The sequence below is a fragment of the Petaurus breviceps genome, unplaced genomic scaffold, assembly GCF_028583685.1.
Source record: "Petaurus breviceps papuanus isolate PSGF00001 unplaced genomic scaffold, PetGlider_PUasm1.0 176, whole genome shotgun sequence".
In the NCBI taxonomy this organism is placed as follows: Eukaryota; Metazoa; Chordata; class Mammalia; order Diprotodontia; family Petauridae; genus Petaurus; species Petaurus breviceps.
Genome location: NW_027185771.1, coordinates 3,681,765 through 3,703,276, shown reverse-complemented (window position 1 = coordinate 3,703,276; position 21,512 = coordinate 3,681,765). Strand labels below are relative to the sequence as shown.

Genomic DNA, 21,512 nt, shown 5'->3' with positions numbered 1-21,512 from the left:
ATATATCCTTTGTCTTCTTAACATCCGACTGCAAGCCTTTTGAGTCTTTGCAAGCCTTTCCCTAAATAACTTAGCAGATTGTCAGAACAATTAACACCCTTGCTAGGAAAGTTCTCTAAACCCTCTGCTGTGGGGTCCAGAGGAAAGGCATTAAGAGGCCATGCCTCATAAACTTTGAATTCTTGAGTGCAGGCTTATTACTGGCGGGCTAACAAACTGTAACCACGCCAACCTGTAAAATGTTAACTTGGGCAACTTCCCAAATCAAATTCCGGCTCCCCATGGAAGCTTTATTGCTAACCAGTCTAAGGCTTTGCCAAATCCCTGTTCAGAACTGCAGATTGGGTCCTCAGGTTTTGGGGGGTTTTCTTTTGTCCATAGATGTACCAGGGAGTATACTGCAGTCTGCTAGTAGAAAATCATGTTTTATCTCCTGCCATATCTTCATTACTCACCAGCAGAAGGATTTGGATAACTGGCTATAATTTGAAGTTTGAGGCTATGTTGGGAAAAGGGGGAGGGAGGAGGAAGAGGAAGAGAAGAGGGGCCTAGGGGAATCTAGGTGTACATTTCACACTTGACTGAGAGAGGGAGGGAGAGGTTTGTGCTGGAGAGAGCCTCACAATCACATCAGGAATTTTATACCTTTTGAGGAAATACAGTATTCTTAATTGTCTGGTTTGTGGTAGTGAAATGGGTACCAGCTGCCAGGAAAAAGGCTTTGCAATAAAATAAAGACTTGTGCAGCAAGTAAGCTGGATTTACTCCTTACTTTAACTTCGCCTCAGTACCCATGATGGGATTCTGGTGGAATTCTGGGTGATCCCAGGAACAACTTTGCCCTGACCTAGCTGTAACCTGAAAGCATGTCATATGCTGGCCTTCTGGAGAAGAAAAGAACAGCAAATATACAGGATGATTTTGAAGAAAGAAGTTACTGCTTATTTGGTTAATGGAACAGGATTCTAAGTTTTTTCAGTAGAGTACTTAGGAACAGAGCATATTAGGAACAAAAACCAAGCCTCTCTGAATCTGTTTCTTAGTAGATAATAAGTCTTATGGATTTGCTTGAATCTCGTGTTAAGTAATTTATTCCCTGGGCACACAGCTAGGAACAGGTCTTCCTGAACAGGTCAAGTGTGGTACTCTATTGATTAGGCTACCCTGCCTCTCTATTAGGCACAAGGTGGATACTTGTTGGGGGTCTTTTTCCTGACTGATTAAATTTGTCCAAACTCTGCATTTCACTAATAAAGAGAAACCAAGACCTAATTTTCTCAAGGTCACGTAGGCAGAACTCTGTTCCCCTCAATTCTGTACCCGTGTTCTTTCTGCTCCTATTTTGTGGCCAACTTGTTAATTAACTAACTTTTAGGCCAACCTATTCCTAGTTCAAAGTGATTATGAAAGCACACAGAAAACCTGAGTTCCCAATTTGGCTCTGAAAAGCTCACCTGTTACCCTTCTAGCCAGTCAGGTAGAATAAATTCTTTAGTTCCTGGTAGCCTGGAGGCTGCACTTGCCACCTTTGTTCCACAAATTGAGCTAAAAGCCTTCTCTGGTATAATAATACCTTGCATTTGTATGGTGTTTCTTATTTTCCAAAGCCCTTTAAGGGCTGTGATCCGTTTTTTTTTTTTTTAATCTCCCCAGCTTCCCCCCCCCCAACCCTCCTCTTTGCGACCCTCACCCCCCCCCCAAAAAAAAAGCCTAAAGTCAGGACTTAGAAATTAGAATTCAAAGAACTTGGACTAGGTTTCTTGTTCCAAATCCTGTGCTTCCCCGGTCAGGCATACTGGGGACCTTCTCCCATTGGCCTGCTTACAGATCCCAGAACTTTTTTAACTAAAAGATTCTTTTCTTTGTTCTGTTAAAGCAGTAGTTCTCAAACTTTGAAGTCTCAGCTACCCTTTACACTCTTAAAAATCATTGTCCCGGCAGCTAGGTGGTGCAGTAAAAAAAGTACTGACCCTGGAGTCAGGAGGACCTGAGTTCAAATTCGAACCTGAGACACTTGACCCTAGCTGTGTGACTTTGGGCAAGTTACTTAACCCCAATTGCCTTGCCTTCTCCCCTCAAAAAAAAAAAAGAAAGAAAACAAAAATTGAGGACTCCAAAGAGCTTTTGTTTATGTGGGTATGATCACTATTTACTTTCTTAGAAAATAAAACATAAATTTTTTAAAGATCTATTAATTAATTTAAAAATAACAATAATAAAGCTATTACATGTTAGCTTGAATTAAAATATTTTAAATAAAAATAACCTCCCAATCAATTTAGTGAGAAGAGTGCTGGCACTTTAGATATTTTTACAAATCTCTCTAATGTTTGGCTTAGTAGAAGGGATAGCTGGATTTTCATATTTGCTTTTGTATTCAATCTGGGTGTTTTTTTTTATGGAGTTTTTGTTGAAGTATATGAAAAATATTCGGCCTCACAGATACTTAATTGGAAAAAGGGAGGAGTATTTTAATAGGCAAATGAGGTCTTAGCTTACTTATGAAACCAACTTTGACCTTGGCACCCCTGCAAGGATTTTGGAGGATCTCATTTTTGAGAGCAGAACAACAGAAGTCAGAAGGTTAGCACTGGGGTCCTTATCTGTCATTGACAACTTAGTCTGAATGAATTTGTCTTTTTCTGAAGGTAGGCTCTGGGAGGGGGAAGAAAGAGTCCTGGGACTCAAGGTGCTTGTGTTGGGAAGGAAGAAAGCAGTCTGGGGACATCCTTTCTTTTTTTTTTTTCTTTTAAAAAAGAGAGTCTCTAGAAATAATGTTCTCCCTGAATGTGCAATTCTCAGTTACCCAGATCAGGAATAGTTCAATATTTCCTAAGCAGAAGAGAGAGTAGGGAGAAAACCACCTATTCCTAGGGTTTCTAGTAAACTATCCCTTCTACACTGCTGTTGAGTTCCTGAGATTTAGTTGGTTAAGAGCATGGACCTAGAGGCTGGTACTTGTCCCCACTTCTATCCCGGGACTATAGAGGACTCAGAGAGCTGAGGGCAGTAAGAGCAGTGAATTCTGTTAGGCCATTAAGGTAGACTTGGAGAGAGCCCATGAAGCAAGCCAGAAGGAGGAAAGCTGATGTGAATTGATTGGTACTCTGATTGAGTAATGTATCTTTTGATAGACTGAAAATATTATCTCACCACGACAGAGGGGAACTCCAAAGAAATTTTTCATAATGACAGTATTTAAAAAAAAAAACTTTTAACGATGATGCTTGAATAATGGCTCCTGCCCCAGTTGGTTGGCCCGCCAATATAGGGTTAGTACATTATCATCATTGAACTGGACTGGATTTGGCCAGAGATCTCCAGTCCTAAGAACAGGAAGGGAGCTTCCAAGTGGTTCTTCCAAAGCCCCCTTGGAATATGAAGTCTTCCAGTGTTGGACGGCTTTAAGATGCATTTGCTGCCCAGTCTAAATTTTTAACCGAAGAGTAACTTTGAGCACTATAAATCTGCCATGTGGGAGACCACACCTTAGAAGGCATTGTTCTGTAGCTTTGCCATGGGAAAGTCATGTGTTTTTAGCAGTACTGCAGTTGATTACTCTAACCTCCTTCCTGTCTCATCATGAATTGGTGCCTCTGGGAACAGGTCCCAAACCTCTGGTCTCCTTTTCTGCCCTATTGTAGGGTTTCCTGTTTCTAAGCTACCAAGTCCTGGGTGCCCTTCATTTCCCATTGGGAAAGAAAGGAAGGAGTTTCTCCAGAACTTCTGAAGTTTGGGGCTGAGTAGGAGCCTATATTAAAGAGGGAATGTGGTATAGTGCGTAGAGTACTGGCCCCCATTGAACTAAGTCCTTAGATTCTCATTGTATCTTTATCACTGAAAGGGTAGAATCTAGAACTTCCCAAATCCCAATTCTACGTAGAAAGATTTATTATTCTACTTTTTTAGTACTATTTTATTTTTTCCTAATTATACGTAAAGACAATTTTTAATATTTTTTTATTTTTAAATTTTGAGTTGCAAAGATTTGTTATTCTTGGTCAAGGTCAATGAAACTCAGCACTGTAGGAAGACCTGACCATAAATCCACTATTGGACGTTTTACTAGCTGTGTGACCCTGGGCAAGTTGCTTGCCCTGTCAGAACCTCAAACAGAACTAATGATACCTCTCTACTACCTACCTCCTAAGGTGGTTTTGAGGTTCAACTAAGAAACTGTAGCTAAAGCATTTTGCAAACTGTAAAAAAATTTAAATATTGGTTATCATAAGAGGTATATAGGAAGATAAGGAGGCAGGGAGAGTGGGTTTTTTTTTTCTCTGACATTATTTCATTTCAGAGTATTTGTTACTAAGGACAAATTGTCTCCATTCAGAGAGCTGTGGTCTGAATAGCAAAAGATGAATTTTTAATGCTTTTTTTCTATGTGCCTCCTGGCTGAGGGCCATATGTTAAGAAGTAGTATCAGGGTTTCTGCCCCCAGTCTGGCTGTGTAGATTTATTTTTTTCCCCTAATTCTACAAAACATTCTGACCTTGCCTGTCTCTCTCCCCACCCCCATCTCCCCAAGGGTGTGTGTTCAGGTCCTTGTTTACTCTGAAGGTGCTGCCTTATCTTTAGGAGAACTTAACCACTAGTCTCAATTTGTGGCTGGACAAAAAGTTCCTGGGACTTTCCCTAAAAAAGAAAAATTATTCTCATCTTCAAGTGGTCTTGGATATTTCTTTTCAGGGGAAAAAAATCATTTCCTAAGTGAGACATCTGGAGAGAAGGGCTGTTTTGCTAGTGTTTCTGGGAAGGTCGCTTTTCTCTCACTCAACCACAGTATTTGGGAGAAAAGACCTACTTAAATGTTCTGTGTCTCCTTGGTTAGTGTCCAGATTGGGAATCAGGGGTGAGGAGAGGCTGCTGGCATAGTTTTCCGGGCCTTTCCAGGTCTTCTCCACTAAAGGTGATCCAGGCAGTCTGGTAAAGAGGAAAGAACACTTTGCTGGATTCCAGAGACCTGGATTCTAGGCCAAAATCTATAGCTAACCAATTAAGTGAGCTGGGCAAACTGCTTCATTCCCCTGGCCCTCAGTTTCCTTATTTGTGAAACAGATTAGATCAGGGATTCCTAACCTATAGTCTGTGAATTAAAAAAAATTGATAACTATTTCAATATTATTAGTTTCCTTTGTAATCCTGTGTATTTTATTTTGTGCACTTAAAAAGGTGACCTTTCCGAAGGGGCATCTTTAGATTACTAAAGGTTCTATGTCACACAAAAAGTTAAAAGCTGGGGCCCTGTCTCCTATTAGATGTTCTCTAGGGAACATTTTAGTGTTAGAATTGAGATTTTAAATACAAGAATACATTCTTTGCTTGGTGTTTCTGGCCACTAACAACCACAGCTCCGGAGTCAATAGCTTTGTGGTTTGGACTAGTGGAGAGATTAAGCTAGTGCCCTACAGTTATATGCTTTTCCTATACCTTCTCTTTAATAGCACTCCCACTGGCTACCTCACTCCAGGCTAGGAGTGTTTTCCTTCCCCTTTCCCCCATTAGTCACCTGGCACTACCCACCACATAGCAGAGATGCCAATCAAAGGACTCTGGTGCCAGTCCTACATCTTCAACTCCATACGGCTCTGGGGGTTTCAAGGTGGAAAGGACCTGAGATGCCATGGAGCCCAGCTTCCCTTCATCTGGAGATGAACTAACTTTAGAAAAGGCTGGTCTTGTACAGGTCAAATATTGAGACATACTGGGGACCTTTGGAGAATAGAAGGGGAGTTGGGGGAGAATGAAATCAAAGTGTTATATCTCCAAAGCCAGGCCTGAGAAGGTGAGACTATTCTGGAAGGTTGGAAATGGTTAATTTTTGGCTTGAAATTCTAGCCCTCCTTGGCCCCCTAACTCCCATCACGTCCCTTCCACTTAAGGCATGAAAGCCCATGCATTCCAGTTTCTTGGGCTTGGGGATGGGGCTGGGGGCCCTATAGCCATTTTGTGCTTATCTTGGGAGCCATCAGCTGCAAGGATCAGATTGCTAGTGAGAACAGGTCAAGGGCTATTAACCTGGGGTTTACTGTAGTACCTGGGGAGGAAGGGGGTGGGCTAGGGTGAGAAGGGTAACTGGTCGGGAGTTAAAGCTGGATCTCATGGCTTGACAACTATTTAAACTTGCATTTGTCATCCATGCCAATATCTATCCCTCCAGAATGGTACTGGAATGTAAGCCCAAGGCGCCCTCTCATCTCCCCCTCCCATTTCCCCCTCCCTTGCCTCAAGGACACCGTGAGAGAGTTCTTGCTGACATTTGAGCAGAGGAACAGAATTCTAGTGTGGGGGTGGGAGCTTGGGAACCAGGGAACCAAGAGCAAATTCATCATCCTTCTGCCATTAATTTCACTGATGGCATGTCCATCAGACCAGGTCTAAAGGGGCTGTTATTGGGGCACAAGACCCCTGATGCTTCAGATTTGGAATCCCACTAAGGATGCTTGGAGTTGTGTGGCAAACAAAAGGCTCCTTTGCTTGGAATAAGAGTTAGATGCAACCACATGGGAATCTGTCTCATGGTTACTTCTAAAAAATGGGCATTTGTGTTTTGGGGTATCTGTGTGTGGGGTCAGCTTTAACCCAAGGCTGTTTCCTAGTTGTGCCTTCCTGGAGAAATTAAAACCTGTCTCCTATGAGAAAAAAGTTTTAAACTAAGGAAGCGGTAAACTTGGTTATTTTCTGGTAGCCAAGGGCATATTATGCTATGTTATATAAAATATTTTTATATTATATAATTGTAATTATATAAATAATAATATAATCCGTTTACTCACTTGCACAATGGATCTCTCATAAGACTGCAGATTCAGGGCTGGAAGAGACCATAAAGGCTATCAAGTCCAGCCCCCCTCATGAGGAAACTGAGGCAGGCCAAGGTTAAGTGATTTGCCCAGGGTTCCACTACTTAAGCATCCAGGGCAGAATTTGAACCCCAGGTGTGCCTGACTTCAGGTCTAAGGCTCCATAATAATAATACTAACTAACATTTATATTGCACTTAAAGTGTGCCAAGAACTTCATAATTATCTCATTTAGTCCTCACCACAACTCTTGAGAGGTATTGTCTTCATTTTGACAGGTGAGGAAATTTAGGCTAACAAGTAAAGTGACTTACCCAGAATCACAAAGTATCCGAGGTGAGATTCAAACTCTGGTCTTTTTAACACCAGGCCTACTGAGCTGGCAGTAATGGCTGTTGGTGTAATGGCTCAGAGGGAAGAATTTTGGATTGGCAGTCAGGAAAGACCCGTGTTTGTTTTCTGGCTTCTATCACTCTCAAGATGGGTGGCTCATGGCAAAGTCCTTGTCTCTTTAAATCTTAAAGTTTCCTCATCTGTCAAAGGGAGATGATAATTCTTGTATTTCCTACCTCACGGGGTTATTGTGAAGAAAGTGCTTTGTCAGCCTTAGAATGTGTTAGTTCACAAACGCTTGTGCCAGGTCCTCTGCTGAGGGTACCAAGAAAGACACCCCCCCACCCCTAAAAAAGAGCCTGATCCCTTCCCCCAAGGCACTCGAAGTGGAGTAGGGCGGGGGAGACAGCATACAAATAATTATGAACAGACAATAATAGCTGGAATCTATGGACCGCTCACGGGTTTGCAGAAAAAGGTAAATACATAACTCCATGGTACCAGAACAAGGGGATTTAGAGGGAGAGAACTGAGGAAAGACTGGGAAAAAGCCTTCTGAGAATTTGTTTGGAGTTTTGAAGGAAGCCAATGGTTGTACAGGGGGAGGGGATGCCTTGTAGGCATGGCCAGTCAGGCAGACCAGTGCAGATGGACTGTTTTTTCTTTTTTTGGAGGGGAGAGGGTAGGTCGATTGGGGTTAAGTAATTTGCCCAAGGTCACACGGCTAGGGTGTGTGTGTGTGTGTGTGTGTGTGTGTGAAGTGTCTGAGTCTGGATTTGAACTCAGGTCCTCCTGACTCCAGGGCTGGTGGTATGTTTATTGCACCATCTAGCCGCCCCTAGATAGACTGTTGAGTGTGTGTAGAGGTAAGTCAACAGTTAGGATACTGGAAAATGAAGAAAGGGAAGGGCTAGGCTTGTGAAGGGCATGCCATGCCAGAGGATTTGGTCCTGGGGGTAATAGGGAACCTCACATAATAGGCATTTTAAGGAGATGATAATTGTACAGTTCCTGCCACATAGTAGGCACTATATAAATGTTAGCTGTTATTATTAATAAGTGTTAATTGAATTGATTGACTATCGGGTGGGAATGACAGGGTCAGACCTGAGCTTTAGGAAAACTTGGAGAAATGTGAGCTCTTCGTTATTGTTTCTTTGATGGCAGAGATTCTGTCCCAAAGCGAACACTTGGGGAAAATTGTTTTTTACTTCTCTGGTGCCGCTCCCCAGCGCCCTCAGAATCTGGGACCAAAAGGATCTGTTTCCTTCTCCCTATCCCCATTCCCACTGCATCCCCCTCCCCCAGGGTATTGTCACCAACTCCCTTTGTAAGCCCACAGATTCAAAACACCTACAGGCTTATTATAAGAGACTTATATCAGAGAAAGTGACCAGAGTGGCCAGGAGGTCACCTTTCTTCCATAGACTTCCTGTAAGTCTTGAGAGCTAATGCTTTTGCAGCACTTCTCCCCTATAAGGTTTTGAGGGTCTTTCTTTGGGTTGTATCCCATCCTCGTTACTCAGCCTATACTCCCCAGCTCCCAATGTCCACCTAAGTTTGCCCCTCCAAGTATGAGAAAAGCTCACTTTGGCTTTTCTGGATTGGATTTCCATTGTCCCCTGCCGCCATTCTCTGAAGGGGACAGGTGACAAGGATTTCTGGGGTGTCTCTGTGACAAAGCCTTGGGGATTCCCTCCTCCTCTAGAGGGGTCCAACCATTCTGTGAACTACTCACAAGTACTCTGCTCTGGGAGTAGAGTCCTGGGAGCCTCTCATTCCCCCAAATGTGATTCAACAAAATAATCATCCTTGTAGTCCAGTGGTGCAGGGGGCTGCTCAGGGTCCATGCCAACTTCTTGTTCTACTGGACTCTAAATCAGGAAGACCTGAGTTCAAATCCCACCTTAGACCTAATTAACTTGCAGAGTAACTTCACTCAATTTGAATATCCTCATCTCTAAAATGGGAATCATAGTGGCACCTATGTCACAGGGTTGTGAAGATCAAATGACGTGGAAATCCCTTTGTAAACCTTAATTTTTTTTTATTTTTTATTTTTTTTCCTTTGTAAACCTTAAAGTGCTATATATTAGTTATTTTTATTAAAAATATTGTTATCTTCTTATAGCTTCTCTCAACCCCCAGATCTAGGGGTCGGTGGGAATGGTTAGACCATCAGGGTATATTTCCATGAAATCTAGCATAGTAGGTGGGACTGGGGCTGGGGCTGGGGCCAAGTACTTTCTCTGCAATGTTCAAGGAAATTTTTTAGTTCCTCTTACATTATTGCCTAGTGCTTTAGAAAGTGCTATCCATGACCTTGGGCAAGTCACTTAACCCCAATTGCCCTCCAAAAAAACAAAACAAAAAAAAGAAAGTACTATCTATATCATATACATCTATCTATCTATCCATCTATCCATCCATTCATCTCTCTACTTATCCATCCATCTATCTAATCATCATCTATCTGTCTGTCTACCTACCTATCTACCTATCCATCCATTCATCTATCTGTCTGTCTATCTATGTCCATCCAAATAAGGCTTTCTGAGGTATGAAATCCTGTTATTCATAATTATCAAGAAAGCAGTAGGCCTAGGAGGTGAGGGAAAGGAAAAGGCTTCATAGTTGTTAGGACTCAACTGAGGTTTCGATGTTACTTGTCCATGGTAGACTTCTTAAATCTTGGCCAGTGTTTCCAACCTTACTTCTTTGGGCTGGCCTCAGAGCAAGACGGGTCTCATCATGTTTCTGCTGGCAAGGGGGCAAAAAACCCCATCAGTCTCTGGCCCGTCCCACGCAGGCAATTAAGAGAAACTCGACTTCCTACGCCCTTGCAACAGAGACAGGAGGAGAGAGAAGGTTCCAGCCCTCTCTTAAACAAAGGGCTCATGGCTCAAGTGGAAGGTTGGACAGATTTCAGATGAGGGGCATAGTCCATGAACTAGGATCTGACTTTGGATGCATTTCCTCACCTTTCCTCTCCTTCCCATCGTTTTTTCTCTTCTGGTTCTCCCGTGTTCCCTTAATTTTTCCTTTTTCTACTCTATCCCTCCCCACTGACTTCTTTCTTCACCAAAATGCCATCATGATGATTAAGAAAAAGGAAGTAACCAACTTTTAAAAGCCAGGCTTGACTTTTCCAGTGCTTGTATTCCAAAGGCCAGCTATCCCTCCACGTGGGCAGTGAGGTTCTTATCATTTAACTCTTCTGTCCCATAATAAATCACTGAGCAAATGTAGTAGAGAATTTGAGAGCCGGAGAGAATCTAGATGTCGCCCCGTCATTTTTTTTTTCTTTAAAAATTTCACTGATGGCCTCCTGATTTTACATTGCAGTTATTTCTGTATATGCTCCTTCTCTATGTTGACCAAGCCCCTCCAGTAGCATTCCCTTGTTTCAAAGAAAAAAAAAGTTAAAAGTGATGGACAAAATTGACCTCATCTGATAGAATATGCAGCATTCCATACCCGTCCCCCACCTTTTTTAACAAAAATTACAGCTCCTCTGATTTTACAGACGTCCTGGTCATGTGGTCTGTAGTAGGAGGCCTTGCATTTGATGTCAGGAGATGGGATTTGGATCCTGTCCCTTACTTATCTATGGGTGGTCTGGGGAAGTCAATTTACTTCTCCTAGGTGGCTCAGTGAATAGAGCACCAGCCCTGGAGTCAGGAGGACCTGAGTTCAAATCTGGCCTTAACACTTACTAGCCATGTGACCTTGGGCAAGTCACTTAATCCCAATTGCTCTGCCTTCCCCCCTCCAAAACAAAAAGGCAAAAAAATTTACTTCTCCAGGTCTGTTTGCTCATATGTGAAATGGACATTCTTGTCTAGAAGATCTCTAAACTTCTTTTTGAGCTCTGAATCCTACAAATTCGGAGCATGGAAATCTGATCACATAGCTAGTGAGACTAGAATTCAAATCCTTTGACACCCCCTCCCCAGTCCCCTGTTTGTCCCTATATGCCAGACTGCGTCTTGGTATTTTAAACATTCAGGTGCCTAATGAAATACTTTGGTTTCCCCAGTCTTTATAATCTCCGGAAAAGGCTGGGGTTGTAGAGGTGTGGGTCTCACCCTGAAGAAAAGGCAAGTTACTAGACTTAACACAGACCTAGGAGGCAGCAGCAGTCCCATAGAGGCCAAGCCCAACTCTGCCTGTAAGTCTCCACGGGCTTACGAACTACGTGGTTGAGTGTCTTCTGTTGCTGTCTTGTCCCCCTCAGGGAATGGAAGGGATGGCCTAGCTCTCTAGGGATCTGGGAGGAACAGCAGGAAGGAGTGTGCCCTGGGGATACTGCTCTGGAGAGGAAAGGATCTTCCCAGGGAACTACTGTTCCCTTTCTCCCATTTTTCCTGTGCATTAACCCAATTGGCTTTTCTAATGGTTAAATTTTAATGCAGAAGAAATGCTAAGATCCCCTCTCAATCTAGCCCTGGGCCTCTTTCCATCCCTTTCCTCCCACCCCCAGTATAGCTTGTGTTGCAGCGGATCTGTCTGCCTGCTCGATAAGTTCCTAATGGGAGCTCCTATTCAACACGTCATAGTGGGTGTGGAGCATTAGACTTGGGGTCAAGAAGAAGACCTAGAGTTAGATCCTACCTCAGACATTTACTACCAGCATGATTGAGGGCTCAGGACTCAGTTTCCCTGTCTGTAAAATGAAGATAATCATGGACTGTCATGAGGCTTAGAGAGGTGTATGGAAAGGGCCTATGTAGACAGGAGCTCTTCTATGAAAGAAGTCTCTGGTTCCCCTTTGTGTTAACTGTTCTTCCTTAAATACTCAGGGTTTGATGGGGTTGGCCCTATGGGTTGTCATGGAAAGATTCAGAAACCAAGGGCCTGGATGACAAATATCTGAGTAACCTTTAGCAAGTTACTTAACCCTTCCCAGCCTCTGTTTGTTTCTATAAAATGAGAGGGCTCAGATTGTCTTAGTGCCTTCCTTCAAACTTGTTTGTCACAAGGAACATCATTTCCTTTCCTCTCCCTCTTCCCTCCAAGTAGGTTGAGTATGCCCATATTCCAGCTGAGAAGATGGAGACCTGGATACAGGAAATGCAGTGCTCAGGATCCCAGACTGGCCAATTTCCTGGCCCTCCCTGGAAGGAGCAGTGGGTGTATTTGTGTAATGCCAGGATAAAAAATAAGTCGCCCTAGAGCAGGGAGTTTGAGTGAGGTCTTGCCCCATGGTTTTCAGTCCTGATAAGCTCATGGGTGCTTGGCACTTCCTTGGGGCTCTTTTCCTCCAGGGATTTGTACCTTCTTGCCCAAGTTGTGTTCATGGCTCCTGTTCAGGATGTGGGGCCAAATTTCCCTGGATGGGTGATGGGAGCCTTGCATTATTTAAAGGGGAACTTTGAAAACCATCCAGGGATTTTCAAGTTCCTCTGACTTTCCTACCTATCTAGATACAGAGTGCTCTGATTGTCCTGCAAGCCCATCCAAGAATTTTAACAAGTAGTCGAAACATTCAAATCTTGGGTCACCAGCCACCCTATGTTTGTACAGTGTGTCTGACTTCATCTATTGTCTTTGAATTCTATGCTTCATTTTATAGGATCATAGATTTTGGGCTGGAAAGGACCAACTGTGGTCACCACGTCCAATGCCATCATTTTACAGACAGGGAAACTGAGACCCAGAGAAATAGTGATTTGTCCATAGCCACACAGCTAGTAGTGGCTGAGGAAGGATTAGAACTCGGGTCTTCCTAAATCCAAGCTCAGAGTTTTATCCACTGCAGTACTCTTAACAGTCCTGTGAGATAGATAGGGCAGATGCTTTTCTTTCTTCCTTTCCTTTAACTTTCCCTTTTCCCTTTCCCTTCCCTTCCTGTCCATTCCATTTGGGGTTAAGTGACTTGCCTAGGGTCACACAGCTAACAAGTGCCTGAGGCTGTATTTGAACTCTGACTCTTGCCTATGCTCTATCCATTGCACTGCCTAACTGTCCCAGGGCAGGTCTTTTTAGTCCTATTTTATGGATTGGAATACTGAGGCATTATAATATTTCATAATTCTAGAACTGGAAGGGAGGTAATGAACTTGGCATCAAGAGGAGCTGAGTTCAAGTCCTGCTTCAGTCACCTATTGATTATGTGACCCTGGGCAAGTTATTTAATTTCTCTTAATCTCAGTTTCCCCATCTGTAAAATGGGGATAATAATGGCACCCACCTCACAGGGTCATTGTGAGGATCAAATGAAATAATACAGGTGAAGTGATTGCAAACCATAAACGGTTTATATAAATGTTAACTACTGTTGTTGTAGTTGAAACTTTCCCTCTGTATTTGTTTTGGGTTGAATGAAATATCTGTTAAGCTGTGGTGCCGGACACAAAGGTGGCACTGTACAGTCACACATGGCTTCTCCCATTAGAATGTAAGCCGTTTGAGGGCAGGGACTGCTTTTTCCTTAATTTTTTCTTTGTATCCCCAGGGTTAGCACAATGCTGAGAACATAGAAGCACTATATAAATGCTTCTTCCCTTCCCCAGTTTATATTTGTTGTCTCATTAAAACATAAGCTTTTTCTCCAGGGTTTAGGGCAGAGCCTTGCACTTAGGCAGTGGGTCCTAAGTGTTTGTTGATTGATGAAGTGACTTGCCCACGGTCACATTGGTTGGTACCGAGGGTCGGCAGTGGGATGTTTGCCCTATTTTCCCACATTAAATGACTAGCCAGATTTCCAGCTCTCCCTCCATGGCGCCCTGTGGTCTAAACCTGGTCCCATGCTCGGGAGTGTTTATGTCTCAGTGGGAATGCAGGAGGCAGATCTCGACCCCCATGACTTGCTGAGGTCCGAGTGGGCTGACTGGGCTTGCTTTTGCCCAAGGCTGCTGGTGAAAAGAGAAATCCAGCTTCTTCAGGGGCATTACATCACTGACTGGTGGGAGAAGGGGGATGAGTGATGATAAAGGTGGAATTCAAATCAATTTCATGTTTAAAGGGATGATGCAATCAGATGACAGGAAATGGAACTGGCACAAAGAGAACTAAAACTGGCCCTGAGGCTTTGGGTTTACCATCAGCCCGCCTCACCAGTGACTCAGTGGTCGGCTGTCAGGGAAGCGGCTCCTGTTCTTACAAGTGTCTGAGCAAACATCCGGGGCTGGGCTGCTGCTCTAGCCAGAGCTGAAGCTTTATCTCTAGGTAGAGATAAAGCCTGCTGCTTCTGCTAGATGTCCTTGAGGAAAAACAATTCCAACTCTTCAAGTGGAAGGTAACTAGAAGGGAGAGAGCTGGGTCTTCCAGCTTGTTAGGTTTTGAAGACTTGGCTAAGAAGAAGAAAGGGAGACAACACCCGTCCCTCCCAGAATCATTTCTCTATCACAGTGCCTAACCACTTCTGCCCTGTGGATTGCTGTCTGGGATGGGAGCTGTCCAGTAAGATAGTCTGACTGATGTTATCATTTCTGTGTGGAGAAGGATGAGTCCCTTTACCTTACCTGAGGTGGCAGTGGGTCCTAGTAATCCATATCTATTGCCTCATTCAGGCTTTCCCAGAAAGAGGCTGGGTTGGGCTGGACTTTTCCTGGTCTTCTCCAGCTGGTAGGGCCTTCTGCCCTAAGGTTACTGACCATCTACTGAGTAGACATATTTATCTAATTGCTTACTGTTGTCCTTCGTTCTCAAAGAGGACCACGACATTAGGAAGGTGAATTGGACTTAACAATTAATAATTAAGGATTTAGTTATTTATCTGTTTGCCTCCCTAGAATACAAACTTCTTGAGGGAAGGGATATTTTTTACCTTTTTTTTTGGAGGGGGGTATCCACAGTGCTCAGCATAGTGCCTGATACATATAGTAAGGTCTTAGTCAGTGCTTGTTGATTGATTAATTTACATGGCAGCGTGAAACTACAGGCATCTAGGGTCTATGCCTATAAGAGTAGGTTAATCCACTAACTTCCTGCTGAGAGACTTGATAAGCCCAATATCCCAACAGATTTGGAGCATCTTATAAGCCAATTAGATAACCTCTCCAAATAGCCAGGACCAAAGCATTATTTTTAAAAGAGATGGTTTTAAGAATGGAGAAGGTAATCTTGATTGAAATATAAGTAGGGGCATCAGGGCACATTGGAAAAAGTGAGGAGAGAACGAGACCTGAATTCTAGGTTCTATCACTAACTAGGTTGTAGAGCTGTAACTAAGGTGGGGTGACCGAGGCTTTGTCCCAGGGCTTTCATATGGGGAAGAACATTTCCCCAAGTACCATCCCTGGTCTCCTAAGCTGTTTAAGTCCAGCCACCACCCTCACAATCCTGGGCGGTGCCTTTGGTAACCAGCCATGCCTGAGCACAAACCATACTCTGGGGGATAAGTCCTCTTCTCTCCCAGTTCACTATACCCAGAACATGCTGTCCTCTGTGTTGGCCCACTGTCTACCCTCCCAATCTGAATTTGCCTGGAATTCTTAGCTGCTCCTCAGCAAATTAGTTTGGGCTAAATTATTTCAGGCAAATCCTCTGTTCACTCTATTAATGGTTTCCTCCTCTATTCAAAGATTTCTGATCTTTGCAATAGAAATACTCCCTCCAGTGATCCTCATGACTTGCTTCAGCCAAGAAATTCATTACCCTGTGGCCAACCTGGTGGTAAACTTTTTCCCAAACTTAGCTAGGTTGGTTCCCTGCCAATAGGTATTGCCAGGCCCCCTCTAGAAGCCTTCCCAGCTTGGCCTAGAACTTGCCAGAACTTGTGTCCTCCTGCCATAGCCCTTGAGAAGTCCAAAGCGTCTCCATGCCAGGATGAGGTAACTGAAGATTATAATGGAAATCACCTTGCTTAAGTGAAACACTATAAATAGGAGAGGACTGGGAGCCTTTTGTAACTTTGGACTTTTTTTTTTTTATTAAGGACCCTGCCTGTGTAGGAACAATTTACGTTTCTATGTCCTCGTGAATCAGTTGGCCAGCAAGGGTTTATTGAGTTCCAGGCCCTGTGCTAAATGCTGGGGATACAAAGAAAGGGAAAAACCCAATCCCTGCCCTCAAGGGGCTCACATTCTATTGGGGGAGACAACATTCAAACCATTATGGACACAGAAGATATGATGATGTTATTGTTAATTGCCCTTCATTTTCAAAGGTGATGCCATGACTTGCAAGTGAATTGGATTTAAGTGAGGGAGGGTTAGACATAAAGATTATGTACAGTATAAATGAAAGGTAATGGCAGAGGGAAGGTATTAGCAGTGGGGGAGGACCCAGAAAGGCTTCCTGTATAACATGGGATTTTAGCTGAGACTGGAAGGAAACCAGGAGGAAGAGCCTTCCAGACACTGGGGGCAGCCACTGGACATGCTTGGAGATGGGAGGGATGGTGTGTTTTGTGAAAAGAACAGTAAGGAGTCACAGGATCAGGGGAGTGTATGTTCTTCCATCTTATTCACAAGACTGAGAGAGGTAGGAAGGCACCAAGTTAGAGAGGGCTTTAAAAGCCAATCACATCATTTTATATTTGGTTCTGAAAGTGCTGGGGAGCCACAGGAGTTTACTGAATAAAGGCGTGATGTGGTTAGATCTGTTCTTTAAGGAAGATCTGTTTGGTAGATATTTGGAAAGATCTGAGGCATGAAGACCAACTGAAAACCATTGCAGTACTCTGGCCGTGAGGGCATGTGGTCTACATTAGGGCGGTGACAGTGTCAGAAGAGCTTCTCCCTGTACAAGGTGTAACGAAGGTAAAATTGACAGGACCTGGTGACAGATTGAATATGGCGCCTCTGGGAGAGTTGAATTGAAGACAACACCTGGGTGGCTGAGAGGATGTTGGTACCCTCGACTCTAATAGGGAAGTTTGGCAGGAGGGAGGGGTTGGGGGGAAAGATAATGAGTTCAGTTTTGGATATGTTGAATTTCATATGTTTATGAAGCATCCAGTTTCAGATATCCAACAGATAGCTGGAGGTATAAGTCTGGAGTTGAGGTGAGAAATTAGTGCTGAATAAATAGATCTGAAAATCATTTGCATAGGAAGGATAATTGAATCCATGGGAGCTGATTAGATCTGCAGGTGAAATAGCTAGAAGGAGAAGAGGAGAGAGCCTTAAGGTTTATAGATGTGACCTGGATAAAGATCCCTCAAAGGAGACTGGGAAAGGGTGGCCAAAAAGTAGGAGGAAAACCAAGAGAGAGTGGTGTCCAGAAAACCCAGGGAGAAGAGACTTTCGAGGAGAAGAGGGTGATCAAGAGTGTCAAAGACTACAGGAGAAGTCAAGAAGAATGAAGATAGAGAACAGGGAGCATGGGGGCAGCTAGGTGGCACAGTGGATAGAATGCTCGTTCTGTGGTCAGGAGGACCTGAGTTCAAATCCAGCCTCAGACACTTACTAGCTCTGTGACTCTGGGCAAGTCACTTAACCCTGATTGACAGGGAAGGAAAGGGGGCATTAAGAGTTTGGGGGTCAGCAGAATTTTAATAACTTTGGAGAGCAGTTTCAGTTGAGTATTGAGTTAAGAGAATGAGAAGGAAGAAAATGGAGGCATTTATTGTTGACAGCCTTCTCAAGTAGTTCAGCCTCCAAAAGGAGGAGAGATATGGGACAGCAGCTAAAGGGGAGGGAGGGAGGGAGGGATCTTTGCAGATGGAGGAGACATGGGTGTTTTTAGGGAGTAGGGAAGCAACCAGAAAACAGATGAATAAAAGTAGGTAGAAAGGATAATCTACTGGGAAAAATGGGATGAAATGGGCACTTGTACCTGTAGAAGGGTTTGTTTTAGCCAGAAGAGCCATCTGCCTCTTCATGTGAGACAAGAGTAAAGGAAGAGAGTGGCTGAAGACATCTGAGTGATAGGAGATGAGGAAGAAGAGAAGAGGGATTCACAGTGAAATCTGAGGCAAGGTTCTCAGCTGAGAGAATGGGGGGGCGGGGTCATGAGAGGTTTGAGGAGGGAAGAAAAGGTGCAGAAGAGCAGCCATGGTGAGCAAGATGGCGGATCAATGAAGGAAGCGTGAAAGGAATGCCTTGCTCCTTTTGGTGACTGCCCTGCTGAGATCGCATAACATAAATCTGGACCCAGTCATCGTGGTTTTACGATATTCAGTACCAGTGAACCGGGAACAAAGTCAGGATGATGTGAATGAATAAGGCTGGCACTTGGAAGCCCAAGTAGGTGATAGGGTGAGGGGGCAAGGGACTCGAGTAGAGGACGATGTCCAGTTGCCCTTGTTTACCAGAGTCTAGGAAGGGAGGAGAGTGTAGCCAGTTTTGATGAGGATGAAAAACAGGGGTTAAGTTAGAGAAGAGGAGAGGTACAAAGCACTGAGGTTAGATAGTGGAGTCTTATTATCCCCATTTTACAGATGGGGAAACCAAGGCTCAGGTGATACAACTTGCCCCCAAGTAAATGTTGGAGTTGGAACACAGACTTAAAGACTAGGGCTGTGTCCTTCCAGGTGTGAACTCCACAAGGAAACTGTCCCAAAAAACTTGATGGTAGATCTAGGGGTAAAGAACAGAGGGAAGCTTGGCCTTGGATCTTAAAATGGCAGTCCTCTTTGAAGTGTCTGCTTCCAGCCTAACTACCAGGGCCTGCTAGGACAGGCAGATTCCTCCCCAGGTCAAACATAGCCCACTTCCAGTTTTCCCCTCCCCAAGACTACATGTCACACATAGCCTGACACTCCCTACCACAGGACATTATCATAGAGGAGAAATTGGTTTCTAGATGATCAGCTCTTTCCCAGAGGCTCATTCCAAACTTTTCACCAAAAGGTCTTGTTCTTTTGCAAATGTGACCCTGTGGTATTTTCTAAGCTATGACTAGGGCCCAGGTATTTGAGATATTTCCTATCCAGCCTTATCTCTCCTCCTCATCCCAGCCCCAAACAGAGACATCCTCCTTGGTTCTGTCCCCTGGTTCTCTCTTTTCTTCTGTGCAGGGCTGATGGACTCAGTAAGCCAGGGCAGGCTTCCTCTGTGGTCTCCTGGCTACAGGTGGCACCTCATAGCTCCACAAACCTGTGTCTTTGGTCACGAAGCAGAAGCAGGGTAAACCCCTCTCTGTGGATAGGAGCAGAGGGATGGGAGGGCAGATGCCTCAGATCTGGAGCTGGAAAACACGGCTTTCCATCTGGGCGCTGCTACTCACTTATTTTCTGGGCCTGTTTCCTCTTCTGTAAAATGAGGGGAGGCTGGGCCTGATTGGGCTCTCTGGTTCTAAATCTATGACATCTGGCCCCTTTGTTGCTTTATTTGTGAAGCAGGCTCCAGGTTCCATCTCATTCTAAATCCTATGAACATGATAAATTAGAGGATCGGTCTGGGTGTGTGTGTGGGGGCGAGGATGAACAAAAAAAGGACCTGAGAATAGATCATTTCATCTGTAGAGCAGTAGACAAATGTGTTGATGCTGCCGGCCCTAGACCACCTGGCTTCCAGCATTTATAAAGCCCTTTAAGTCTTGACAAGTACTTGGAATATTTTAACTCACTCGATCCTCAAAACAACCCCATAAAGTTGGTGGTGGGATTCCCCCCATTTTATGGAGAAAAAACTTCAGCTTAGAGGTTAAATGACTCTACCAGTGTCACACAGGAATAGCCGAGTTCAAATCCTACCTCAGACTTAGTTTTTCCTGACTCCAAGTCAGGAAGACTCAGTTCAAAGGCCACTTCCTGTAGGAAGCCCTTCATGGTCTCCCCCAGAAGCTAAGGGGTGGCTACATGGTGCAGTGAATAGAGCACCTGCTCTGGAGTCAGAAGGACCTGAATTCAAATTTGGCCTCAGACACTTAACCCAAAAACTAGCTGTGTGACCTTGGGCAAGTCACTCAACCCCAATTGCCCTATCTTCGTCCTCTAAAAAAGAGAAAAAGAAGAAACTAGACAGGGCAGTGGATAGAGAATGCCAGCCTGATGTCAGGATGACCGAAGGTCAAAACTGGCCTAAATATCTTTGTGACCCTGGGTAAGTCATTTAAATTCTGTTTGGCACAGTTTCCTCATCAGTAAAATGAAGATAGTAGTAGCACCTATCTCCCAGGGTTGTTTTTTTGTTTTATCTTTTTGGAGGGGGGAAGGCAGTGCAATTGGGGTTAAGTGACTTGCCCAAGGTCACATGGCTAGCCCAGTGTTGTTTTAAGGATCAAATGAGATAATAATTGTAAAGCACTTAGCATAGTGCCTGGCCCATAATAGGTGCTTTATAAATGTTAGCTGTTCTAATTCTTATTAGTGCTTTTCCCTTTAAGGTTAGCTTCCAGTTATTCTGTGCTTACTTTGTAAGTTCTAATTTGTATACATTGTTTCCCTCCTAAATTCTGACTTTTGGGAGATAATATGTGGGGATGGTCATCCAAACCTGTGTTTCAGAGTCTAGTCTTAATAACTATGGGGCGGGGGGGGGGGGGGGAGAGAGAGAGAAGAGAAGAATGGAGAGTGATTCACATACACCCACAAACAAGGGAAGAGAGAGCAGACAGACAGACAGAGAGAAGGAAAATAGGACATACACAGAAGGAGAGAGAAGACAGAGAAAGAAGGAGAGAGACACACACACATAGAGGAGAGAGACAGAGAGGTGAGTGTGAAAGAGAGATATCCAGGGCGGCCAGGTAGCACAGCAAGTAAGAGCACCAGCTCTAGTGTCAGGATGATCTGGGGATCAAATCCGGGCTCAGATACTCAGCAAAGAGAGATATCCTTCTAAATGTGACATTCTAACAAAGCACAGTTTGCCATACCCTTGTTAAGACTCTACATAGTTATGGGGGTGAGTTGAATAGCTCTTGTATTATCAAGTGTTTTCCCCCAAAGTGCCTCTAGCCTCCCTCCTTTTCATTTTTTTCCCCCCCATTTGGTTTTAAATTTTCTTTCTGACTGAATTTAATCCACAAATAGGAGCACTGTGGTACACAAAGACCTAAGAAGAAGATGATATGTGAAACCATGAGCTATTGCCATGTTGCGTTTGATGGTGGAGGTGGGTTTACTCAGTTCAGCACGGCAGTAACAAAGGTGCAGTTTGCTTTTCTCTCTGGATTTTTTGGGTTTCCTTTGGCATCACCCCTTTTTCCTCTTCTCCTTCCTTTCTCAGTGGCATTGATAGGGTGTCCTGGACAGGTGCTGGAGCTGCTCAGCACAGATGACCATTTCACCTTGAGGAGTGACGGGACAATCCTGGTGAAACAGCCATTGTCCCTGCAGGACAGGAGGACGTTCTCCATCTATGCCAGAGACTCGAGTGACCAGAAAGCCTCTGTCACTGTGACAGTAATGAAGAGGCAGGACCCCTCTGATGAGGTAATAGGAACACTCTCTTTAGATAGCAAGGACCTATCGTTTGAGCTGTATGCTGGGGGGATATCTGAGCTCTGATTGGCTCTTAGCAGGACAGGACAGAAAGA

At 44.1% G+C, this 21,512-nt stretch overlaps 2 protein-coding genes across 2 annotated transcripts in view; both read left to right on the top strand.

Annotated features, from left to right (window-relative positions):
• CDH1 (cadherin 1) overlaps positions 1 to 21,512 on the top strand; it is a 191,308-nt gene that overhangs the window by 38,651 nt on the left and 131,145 nt on the right. The gene's annotated exons all lie outside the window — the stretch shown is intronic.
• The window catches only part of CDH3 (cadherin 3), a 51,060-nt gene that overhangs the window by 2,471 nt on the left and 27,077 nt on the right, over positions 1 to 21,512 (top strand). The window contains 1 exon segment of the mRNA XM_069085498.1: positions 21,203 to 21,408. Within this exon segment, the coding sequence (XP_068941599.1) occupies positions 21,203 to 21,408 (206 nt within the window).